At 41.0% G+C, this 11,448-nt stretch overlaps 2 protein-coding genes across 5 annotated transcripts in view; one reads left to right on the top strand and one right to left on the bottom strand.

Moving 5' to 3' along the window:
- The first annotated feature begins 610 nt into the window (after nt 1-610).
- TTC14 (tetratricopeptide repeat domain 14) lies at nt 611-9,499 on the top strand. Of its 3 annotated transcripts, none has more exons than XR_012788045.1 (12): nt 611-849; nt 1,418-1,539; nt 1,802-2,001; nt 2,173-2,257; nt 2,629-2,758; nt 3,291-3,446; nt 4,349-4,420; nt 4,529-4,648; nt 4,776-4,898; nt 5,811-5,928; nt 6,742-6,834; nt 7,962-8,100. XR_012788045.1 is itself a non-coding variant. In XM_075570717.1 (12 exons), exons 1-12 carry the CDS (start codon nt 716-718, stop codon nt 8,809-8,811), a joined length of 2,220 nt encoding a protein of 739 aa, XP_075426832.1. In that variant the 5' UTR covers nt 612-715; the 3' UTR covers nt 8,812-9,499. The 3 variants fall into 3 exon arrangements, 2 of the variants coding, with proteins under 2 accessions (XP_075426833.1, XP_075426832.1); XM_075570717.1 differs by having other exon boundaries at nt 612-849; nt 6,725-6,834; nt 7,962-9,499; XM_075570718.1 differs by lacking the exon at nt 7,962-8,100 and having other exon boundaries at nt 6,742-7,887.
- Nucleotides 6,589-11,448, bottom strand: part of CCDC39 (coiled-coil domain 39 molecular ruler complex subunit) — a 25,090-nt gene continuing 20,230 nt past the window's right edge. Inside the window, exons 19-21 of one of the 2 annotated variants that reach the window (XR_012788044.1) lie at nt 10,969-11,057; nt 9,721-9,947; nt 6,589-6,730 (exon numbers count right to left, since the gene is read on the bottom strand). Coding sequence is in view for 1 of the 2 variants with exons in the window: in XM_075570716.1 (XP_075426831.1) it covers nt 9,794-9,947; nt 10,969-11,057 (243 nt within the window). In the remaining variant the exon portion in view is untranslated. Of the gene's footprint in view, nt 6,731-9,021; nt 9,948-10,968; nt 11,058-11,448 lie in introns of those variants that run through there. The other variant, XM_075570716.1, reaches the window with a different exon arrangement.

Below are 11,448 nucleotides of genomic sequence, written 5' to 3'. Positions count from 1 at the left end.
GTATCTATGTAAAGTGCTACATGCATCCTCAGTACAGGCGGTCCTCGGTTATCCAACGGAATCCATTCTGGAAGTAGCGTTGGATAGTGAAACCGCTGTAAAGTGAGCCCCATGTTAATCAGTGGCGGTGAGCGTCGGATAACGCATTCAGGCGTTGAAAAACGTCCCATAGGGTTGCATTGTAAAGCGTTGGATATGTCATTCGTTGTAAAGTGAAACGTTGGATAACGAGGACTACCTGTACTATATAAAGATGTGGGGGGGAAATTGTGCTATTTAATCACTTTCTCTCTTTAGCTAATTTTTATCCTAAAGGAAACTCCTTACTATCTACATCTGGCCCACAAAACAACAGCAGCATTGCACCTAAAAATATTCCATCAGTTAGGGGCAGAGACAAAGCTCAGCATCCAATCAGCTCCTTATCATGTTGACAGACACTTCTCTGCACCACTCAAAGCCACAGAAGAGAAACTTTTGCCCACATCAAAGATGGCCGAACGTGGATGTTCAAACTGACCAATCGGCAAACAGAGTTCTAACCCATCACCCATAGCGACCAATCACGTTGGAGTTCTCATGGGTGAGCGAGCAGTACGTGTTGTTGCTGACGGCGCAGGGTGTCGGGCCTCCTCCCGGGCCTCCTCCTCCTGCTCGGCAGTCGGGTGCAGGCCTCGCCGCTTCCTGTTCCGTTGGTCGGTGACCCGGCCGCACCATGGAGAAGGACCTGGTCCGCCAGTGCCTGAGCTACCACGGCCCAGCCCTCCTGTCCCAGCTGCGGCGGGAGCAGCACGAGCACGCCGGCTTCAACCAGCTGCTGGGGGACCTGCCCAAGTGGCCGCAGTACAGGTGGGGAGGTCTCTGGGAGGGAGGCCTTGGGGCAGTACCCCAGAGGCGAGTACTGGGGGGGGGGGTCTCAGTGGGGAAGACCCCAAGAGGGAGAGACCCCAAGGGGAGAATGGGGGGAGAGGGGAATCTTTCGTAGGGAGAGACCCCACGGGGAGGATGGAGTGGGGGTGGGAATCTAACTGATGGGTGACCCCAAGTTGTGTTGGAGTGGAACTCGATAATGGAGTGTGCTGCAGTTTACAGCACCTAAAGATACAATGAGATTTAGGGCGTACTGGGCAGACAAAAGTAACTTTATTTATTTTCAAAAAGGGATATTACAGTATTCTGAAGAATTTCGCTATTGAACTTTCAATAATATATATCTCTCTTGAACAGATAAATGTTTTAAGCCCTAGAAGTTGGCAGTACAAGATGATTAGTTTTTGTACTGTTAAATTGTAGTGTACATAGTAGGCAGCATTTTCATTGTGCTTTCTTAATAAACTACATAATTACAATCTGCTGTCGCTTTATAACTGCTGAATATTAAAAACCCTTGTGACTTTTTTTATTTATTTTCCATCAGGAAGGAAAGGAAAGTCGATAATATTGAAATACAACAGTTCATCGCGAGGAAAGCGGACCTTCTTTTTGCTGTTTCATGGACGTCTAATGCACCAAAGGTTTCCGAATCAAATGAGTTAACAGGTATTACTATTGATATTGTTTGAGACGAAATAATCATGTTCAATTCCTCCCCTATGCAGTTACTTAGCCTAGTAAGTAATTCTCCTTTTCAAACTAAATAATGCGTAGCAGGAAAATGTAAAAAAAAAAAGTTTATATTGGCCGTGAGATCACTTCAATGTTTTAGACACCAACTCGTTTGAATTATTTTTTTTTGCTCTTGACTGTCAGACGCTTTGAACATGTATTATTTTTGAGATTTTATATCCCTTTTTAATTTCAGATTATTATGCTGTCATGCCCCCCTTGGAGCAATTCATGGAGGTTCCCAGCAGGGAGAAGAGTGAGCTGTTCTTTCGAGATGTGGAACGTGGTGATGTGGTAGTTGGAAGAATAAACTCCATACGTGAATTTGGCTTTTTCGTGGTGTTGATCTCTATGGGCAGCGGCATCTTAAGAGATCTATCAACTTTAGAAATAAGTGTAAGCAGATCAACAACTTGACTATCATAAAATAGTCCACTTGGCATAGTTCCGATGTTTTTCTTATTTAGAGTAAATGGTGGTGTTTGGGTGTAAATGTGCGCTGTGGGGAAATGTGAACAAACTCATTTTTGTTATAAATATTGCAAAATATTCACTGATTTGTTGCAGGCATTATGTCCCGTAAGAGATGTCCCTTCTCAAAGTAGCCACGGTGACCCATTATCATATTATCAACTTGGAGATGTAATCCAAGGTAATGTCTGTCGTGCTTAAATTAATTACCCAACTTTAACAAACTATTGTTTTTAGAAGTCCAGTACATTGTTGCAGCATAAAGTGTTATTGATAACAGTTTAGAAGATAGAGGGGAGGGCAGATATGATAAACTTTTAAATACATAAAGGGTTTCAACAAACTACAAGAGGGAGGCATTTTCCAGAGACGTACTAGAACAAGAGGTCATTCTCTGGGTTGGTGGAAATGGTCTCCAGGAGGTGGTAGGGGCTAATACAATAAGGGAATTCAAACATGGTTGGGATAGATGTGTGGTTATCCTAAACACGAAAGAGAGAGGGAAAATATATCTATGTATCTGATTGACAACCATATTGTTGCCATTTTTAGCTGCGGTAAAGGACGTCGATCGTTATCATGAGAAGCTCACTCTGTCTTTGCACAAATCTGCTCTCTCCACACACCTGTCCTCTGTTAAACTGGGAGTAATAAACTCTGAAGATATGCCTGAATATTACAAGTAAGAAAGTATTTTTTTGTTCTTTTTAGAAATGTTCAGTCTCAAAATGAGTGTAGCCGGTTACAAAACATTTTAGGTAAATGTAAAGTGGCAGTGTGTTTTTTAAGTGGTTGCTATTCTGCTAGTTATCTTATATTCCATGTGTTTTATACCTACATGTAGATTTGAAAAGGAACACAAATGTCTCCAACTTCAATCTTCATGTCCAGTTCATTTCATGATTGCAGTGCTTTACTATAATCTGTAACCTAATGCCATTAAGCACTTGAACTTCTAAGGCTGCTGCCTCGACACGCTCACTTTAGTGCAATCAAATTAGCATGGCCACGCTGCGCTCGTGCACGTGCGCTTGGGGAGATGGAAAATTTATTTTTCAAGCGGGCTGAAGGGTCACATGACCAGTCAATGCACACAGCCCCGATCCAGCCAATGACACGCCCACGTAGTCTCTCAAGCATAAGCGCGCTCGGCGGCAGCGTGGCCGCAGCCAGGCATCCTTTGTGGTAATTTTTTTTTTTTTTTTTCCTTCAAGGCAAAGTATTGCTGTTTCCAGTAGTAATTTGAACACTTATGGAAAGGTCTTGCAGCAATCCTTGGGCTTCTCTAACCCGTCAATAGTGGAGTTTCTCTTGGGTAAACTTGGCATTGATGAATCCAACCCACCATCTTTAATCAGAGGCCTTCAAAGGTAATGTTTGAACTGGAAAACTAAACTTCATAAAGAAAACGTCTGTTTGCTTTGTGATCGTCCTGTCTACAAAACGTTCAGCTGCCCTTTTCTGTTGATCATTAACCAATATATTTTTATGTGGTGTGTGTGTTTTTTTTTTTTTTTTTTTTAAACGACTGGGCCACTTATTGAGCCACCTGTGCTGGAGTGGGGATATCCTTAAAACTTGACCTGTTATTAGCCCTTGAATACTGGAGTTGCCCACCCCAGGGCTACAGCGTTTGGTTATACGGAGGCAATATAGTATTTACCAGGTGGCTGTTCTATAACTACTAGAAGAAATCCCCAGTGTTGCAAATTTTGTAGAGAATTTGATTTCGACTCCTGCATGACACGACATCATTTTAAATGTCCACATCCATTTCCACACTCTATTGATGACGAGAACAGTATTGTATTCTTCACACACATTCCCCCAAATAATTCTTTGAGTTTTTATAATCCAAAGAAAAAAACTGTCCTGCGCTTCGGTAGTCAGTAGTTGGCACCTATGGTGTCAGCAAGGTCATGTGTGGCTGGGAAAGAGGGAGCTACGCATGGCCACTAAGATGACCGGAGTAGGAGGGAAATGTAATAACCCTTACCTCCGAGACGAAGCGCTGTACTAGAGCGTGTAACGCGTAGAGGGGGAGATCGTGGTGTAGCCCTAGTGTGTAATGTGCCAATAAAGTTTTGTTATATTCATCCGGGAGCTGTCTGGAAATCTGTCATGCGCAGTTCGGAGCCCTTCCATTTTTTGAGTTTTTATAGTCTGAAAGGGGCCAGTGAAGCATTGAGCTGCCGGCCTCCTTGATAAAGCTGAACATTTATTATATTGGAAGTGTCGTAAAATAACCAATATTTAATTTCTCTCCCCACAGGGAAAATTATCGTAATGAAGACTACGCTCCTTATTTAAGGAAAAAACAATCGTCGTCTTGGGCATTAAAATGGTTTGTAATTCAGCCTTCGATTTTAATGCATTTGAAAATGACTGCACATTATTTCCCCCACTATGAATCTATTGGTAACTTTTTTTAAATTTTTTTTTGTTTTTCTAGTGTGAAGATTGGAGTTGACTATTTTAAAGTGGGTCGTCATGTAGATGCTATGAATGAATATAACAAGGCCTTGGAAATAGATGTCAAAAATGTTGAAGCGTTGGTAGCGCGCGGTGCACTGTAAGTATTTGGTAGTTACATTCCAGTAAATGTGTTTAGCCGCTAGGCAATTGCCTGTTATTCACTTGGGTGTTGACAAACTGCTGAAATAGACCTGTTTGAATGGTTGTTTTGAAATGTCTTCTAGATACGCTACAAAGGGAAGTTTAAACAAAGCGATAAGCGATTTTGAAGTTGCTCTGGAGAACTGTCCAACGCATCGAAATGCAAGAAAGTATCTTTGCCAAACGCTTGTAGAAAGAGGAGGCCAGTGAGTATCCGAGACACTAGGATGACACTGTCGGTAGCTTGGCTAAGTGAATACTGTTATCCCAGCTTGTGGGACCCTTATGAAATCTTGATTTTGTCATAAAAAAAAAATATTTACCCCCCCCCCCTTTTTTTTTTTTTTTTTTTTAATTTCTTTGTGCGATTTAATACATTTTAGTAGAAACTTCTGACTTGCTCTTCCTATTAGAGGCAATCCAAGCTACACTTAAAACAAAAACATATACTTATTGTGTGTATTTATTTATATATAAAAAATATATATATCTATATTATATTTATATATATATATATATATATATATATATTTTTTTTAAATTGAAAACTAAACTAAGCTTCCATAATTGATCTGCAAAGATCCTGCTTCCCAGGATTCGCTAAATGGCTGCCTGTCCGCTCCAATCAATCCTTCAGTGAGTGTAATAGCAGCTACAATGTATTTGTATATTACTAATGTTGCAGATGGCAGCTCAAGCTGCTGGGAATATTGGCAACAAATTGTCACAGAGAGGAAAGTGTTGCAAAGACCTTGTACTGCTGGGGAGGTGGCCACAACCTGCTACAGAAGTCAAAGCATGCTCAGCATTTTAAAACTGTTTGTGTCACTGTCCGTTGCAGAATATCAGGAAAGTACCAGCTTGGAAGACTAGTTTTCAGGTTTTCAGTTTGTTATACAACTCCCCTCCTCCCCCAGCAATTCTGGGGTTTTAAGGTTATCCCTGCTTTGGCACAGCAGGTGCAGTCTTCTTTGAGCCACCTGTGCTGAAGCAAGGATATCCTTAAAACCTACAGGGGGGTCTTGAGGATTGGAGTTGCGCACCCCTAAACTACATGCATGGCGTTGCTTGAAGTTTTTTTTTTTTTTAATCGAATAACGTGCCTCTTATCATTTTAGGCTTGAGGAAGAAGATAAACTGTTGAATGCTGAGAGTCATTACAACAAAGCGTTGAGTGTCGACGCGACCTTTGCAGAGGCTGAAGAGGCACTGATGAAAGTGCGAGCGAGCATGCAGGTGATTCTTTATTTTCTCTCGTTCCCGCTGCTTTGAAGGAAAGCAAACATATTTATTTATAAAATGTTTTACCAGGAAGTAATACATTGAGTTGCCTCTCGTTTTCAAGTGTGGCATATTATTTGTACACTCTAGTGTTACATGGTTTCATATGGTTATAACTTGAGCCAAAGAGCCGTAGAATTCCCTTACTAAGCCTCCATGTTTTAAGAACTTTTATTGTTGCACAAATACTTCTTTTTAAATTGTGTTTTCCTGTAATACTGATGATGTGTTTTTCGTGTGTGTATTTCCTTCTGCCTTGAACTGTTGGTGCTGTGGCCGTGAATATCTATTATTGCTCTTCACAAATTGGAACGGGACTGATTCCTCAACCACCACCTATGTCGGACCTGGTTCTTATCCATAAACTGGTTTGTATGAAATATATTCTCAAATCTCCCAACTTCTATTACTTAATCACAACCAAAACTGTGTCAAATGGATGTGTTGCTCTTCTCTTTAAACTTTGGTGTGTTGATGTACAATTTTACCATGCTTTGGCATGAATCGCTATACAACGGACTACATTTATGAAATGTCAACTGGCAATTGACTCCTTGTGCTTCTAATTTTATTTCTTTACGCTTTTATATACACACCCCTGAAAAATTCTAATTCTATTACAAAACATCCATGGTTTCCAACTCTTCCTTTTGTGTTTTTGCTGTGGGTGGTGGGGAACTTTCGCATATTGCTTCTCAAATTGCTACCTTGTAATAACTGATTTTGTTTTGATGACTGGGTTCAAAAAAAGAAATCTCTGGAAAAAAGAGAGAAACAGGATGAAAAAGAAGAAAAGCACAAAGAAAAGCAGCTGGAGACAAGCGCAGAGAAATTGCGTAAACTCCTAAAAGACGAGAAAAGGTAAACCAAATAATAATAATAAACCCGAACAAAGGTATGTAACATTTTGCGAAATATCAATATTTTAAAATGTTATTGAAATTAATCTTGTCTAATATATTTGGGACTTGCTCACTAATAAGTGGTAACCACAATTGGTAAGGAGTGCCTCTGGACCGTGGAATGTCGGTTGTACACCTTATTCACCAGACCTTACAGAAAGAGGTTAGTCTCTGTATTTATAGTAGTGCAAAAAGGATCAGCTAGTGCAGGGGAACGCAATTTTTTTCTTCCTGCGCCCCTTACCAGCTGTTCCCCTCTCTGCGCACCGATTTCCCCCCCCCCCCCACCTCTTACCTTGCCATGGGGTCGTGTCTACAGAAGCAAGGTAAGTAAGGTTTACAGAGGCCTTCGTGCTTCCCCGGCACTTAAATTACGTGCCTTCGGGAAGTGCGTAGGGCCTCTGTAAACCCTGCGCCCCCCGGGTTTATTTAGAATCTGTAAACCCCGCGCTAGGTTTATTTAGAATTTGTGCGCTTAAATGGTTTCTTTTTAAACCTAAACAATGTTTCCAGTTTCTCTGAATGCATCATTGACTTGGCATTAATCGTAAAAGAGCAATACAGGTTTCACTTTATTTTAATTTTATTACTGGACTGAAACAGTGGGTCGTCGAAGCTGAACTGTTATTTTCAGCTCTGGGGGAACCCCTTGCTTTTAGAGCTCCGTGAGGGGTGCTGGTATCTCTACAGTCGGAGAAACACTGTGTCTATCATAGTGGCGTTTTAATGTCCCGCGGGGCCAATAGAAAGCTGTGACATTATCCGGTGAGGCTTCCTATTGGCCCGCGTGACCAGCACATTTAAACTCCACAGAGAACTGGCACCACCTACAGGGGAGGTACGTTTGTCTAGAAGCACGGGGTGCCCGGAGCTGAAATTAACGCAGTTCAGTTACAGAGACCCCTGCCCCCCCCCCCCCCCCTCCCCTCCCCATCACTTCAATCCTGTAATAACATTTTAAAAAAGAATCCTGTATTGCTGATTGGAAGTCTGTGTTTTATTTTATTTTTGAGTCCAAGTTATGTTGCAGGCTGTGATTAGGCACCTGTGTTTTTGGCAATTGCTTATTAGTTATTGGTATTTTAGGAGGAAGCAAAAAAGAAAAAGATCCTCATCTTCCTCTACATCAAGTGGTTCTTCATCCTCGGATACTTCCTCTTCATCTTCATCCTCTGACGATCAAAAGAAGACTACGAGAAAGAGACGCACAAACCATTCAGAGTGCTCAAGCCAGTCTAAAAATCGTTCGTCTAAAGCTCCATCCCTTCAGGAAGAGGAATGTTACACCCCTCCTGCTGACACATCAGCCTCGTTTCTGAACCGCAAGTCAGAAATGCAAAAAATGCTGGAAGAGCGAGACAGATCAGGCACTCAGAAGGGAGAGGCAAAGGAGAAAACAAGATACCGCTCTCGGTCTTCATCGTCCTTGGAAATCATGGAGCCCCTTGGAGGTAGGTCTGAAGATTCCAGGGATTCATATAGCAGTGCAAAGACTCAGGCAAGTAGCAGCAGAACGTACAGCGTGGCTAAAGCTGGTCAATCCGGGTCTGGTAGAAGGGTTTCCACCGACTCCTTCCACAAAAAATCAGATGACAAACACAAGATTTACTTCTCTGAGATGCCTGAAGAAGCACAGTCAAGTAGATTAAGTAGAAAGTCTGAGCCTTGTCAGAGAAAGTATTTTGCGGCAAAGTCTGACGCCAGAGAGAGGAAGTCTAGTGGAAATATTTGTGGATTGCTTCAACCAAATAATCTTCAAAGTAGTGCTGGCGGATGCGAGGCATCACACACGGAAGACACAAGGAAACCAGTAAGTGGTAAAGCGCACAATGGCAGTGCAACTGCCCCCAACAATTTGCCGCAGAATTTACTAAACATTTTCAGCCAGATTGCGGAGTTCAAGAAAGAAAAAGGCAGTAAGCAAAAAAACGAATAAAACTCCTGCTTTTGTGCAAGTGAATATTTCTGTTACTATAATTCTATATGCTGAAATACAAAACGCACATTCTATAAACCAAGTGAAATTGCCAAACATCATTTTGCATCTGGGCCAGAACAGATTTGTAACTTTTTAACTATTTTTTAATATTAATTACTCCATGTCAGGTGCCTAAAATGTTATTTAAAATGCCTGCAATGTGTTCTGGTACAATGTGTTAAAATCATTTCCTTTTTTTTTTTTTTTTTAACTGAAAGAGCATGAATGCCACCTATCTGGCGTTCTCTACATAAGTGGCTGTAAAATTAGCACTCTTTCCCCCGCCCCAAAATAAAATAAAAAAATCAATCGTACGAGAAACGGTTTCAAACTCTTTATCCTTCAGGGTTTATAGAACTGGGATCTTGCTACCACCAAGAGCATTACAGAAACTGTTCTATCTAATATTGGGCCAAAGAACGTTGGAAAATGTATCTTCTCTTCAATAAAGATGCATATTCCACCACCATGTTTAGTGATGCTGCTCAATCTACCATTGTAAAAAAAATTGTTCTGCTGTAAATTACATCTGGTTGTGCAGAACAATCGTATTTATAGTTTTTGATTTTTATTAAAGAATTCTCTACTTGTTTAACTTCATGTCAAACTATGCATCGAGTAAAGATATTTTAACATTGGTTAAGAACGGAGTTTTGTGTATTGTTTTATTAATCACACACTTTAAAACGTATTACGAGCCAAGCATCTTTATTTTATATTAGTAAACAATCTGACCAAATGGAGAACCACACAAAATGTTGTCAAGCAGAAACTGTAATCTAACCGTTTTTACTTAAAACAGAACAATGCTAATCCTGAATAATCAACAGTTGTAAGGTTAATATAAGAATAGTAACGAGGTGTTACCCGTTGTTCTAACTGTAACTGTTGGTGATGTAGATACTTGTGACGCGCTTCTCACACTTGGTTCTGCGTTTGTCTAACTTTTCTGAGCTCTGCCCGTAGTCGGAGTTCTGGAACTGCGAGCGGATGATGATGAACTTGAGGCTGGAGAGGTGGGAGGCAGCCTGAGGTCAACAACTTTTATGCTGGGGGATGGTCCGGAGCTGGCTGAAGTTCTAGATAAACTTGATCTAAAATGAAAAAATATCTCTACCTTCATTATAATGGCACTTTGTGCGACTGTGACAGATATGACGGCAAATGTTAAATTGGCTGCAAGTTAATTGTATACAACTGTTAAGACTAAAGTGCTGTAGCTACTATCGATGGCTAATGATCATTATTAATCTCTAAAATCCATTATAATTGGTATCATTTTTGTGTTAAAAAAAAAAAGGGGGGTGTTTTGTAGCATTAGCATCATTAGGTGTGCAGTGCTTACAGCAGCACTTTAAACAACAAACCATAATCGGTTTGATGCTGGGTCTCCGGAGCTGAACCGCATTGATTTCCGATCCAGGGAGCCGATATAGCCCAAGATACCTCCGTAAGGGGTGCCAATATCTCTGCTGTTGAAATGACCTGCGTCACGTGGGCCAATAGGAAGCCGCAAAGAATTGTTATGGCTTCCTATTGGCCCATGTGACGCAGGTCATTTCAACAGCAGAGAGACCAGTTCCCCCTATGAAGTAAGTATTTCGGGAAGCAGGGGGGTCACTGGAGCTGAAATCAACATGGGTCAGCTGTGGAGACCCCCTGCTTGGACCCTATTAAATAAGTGTCCCCAGGAGTGCTGCTTTAAGCCCTTTCATTATTTTTATTCCAAATTACTTTTTCAAAGACTAAGGTTTAATTTGACAACAGGTTGTCCTGTAGTGTAGAAGAGGCAGTTAGGTGCTTGGCTCTGAGTTCTCCCTCATCGGAACACCGTCTTTAGAGGGGTTACAGAGTTAGTGACGTTTTCTCGGGTGAAAACTGGAATTGGTTTTCACACACTGCATAATGTTGGGTCTGTTTCAGGCTTTTATCTCAACATAGCCAGTGCATAACTATATTTTCACAGCATCTGTGTTTCCTCTGTACAGTTCTGGTCCTGTCTTGTCGCATGCAATAATAATTTTTATTTAACTTTTGCTTTAGGCTATGCTTAACATGCACTTTTTCATATCAACAATATTGTCAGTTTATTTTATTTCTAAAAATCAACCTCACCGGACAGACAAAGCGGAGTTCCTCGATGAACCAGATCTTGAGCTGGAACTACCTGGGGTAGAGCTAGTTGTAGGTATTTCTAAACCAAACTGAAATAAAAAATAGATTTAATGGGGGTTTTTTTGGGGGGGGGGGGGAGTTTGTATTTATAAGGATATGCAAAATATATATGTATGTATATATATATATATATATATATATATATTCTCTATATTCTTCTTGTGTTAATTATGACACTGCCTCCCTTTAGTGGGTTTTCATTTGAGGAAAGTCTTGGACCCTGTATGAAAAATATTAAGAAATAGCAAAAGGAAAATCACTTTCCATTCCACTTCTAAAGCTACAGTATATACATTTTAGGGGCATGGGCCCATACATGGTGCTTCTCTATAAGAGCCCTTCCAACACCAGAAGGTACCCATGGGGAATAGCACATGGCTGGCCAAGTCCAGTCTGCAAGGGCCACCAACAGGTCAGGTT

The sequence above is a fragment of the Ascaphus truei genome, chromosome 14 (genome assembly GCF_040206685.1).
Source record: "Ascaphus truei isolate aAscTru1 chromosome 14, aAscTru1.hap1, whole genome shotgun sequence".
In the NCBI taxonomy this organism is placed as follows: Eukaryota; Metazoa; Chordata; class Amphibia; order Anura; family Ascaphidae; genus Ascaphus; species Ascaphus truei.
This window is presented reverse-complemented; position numbering and strand designations above follow the sequence as displayed.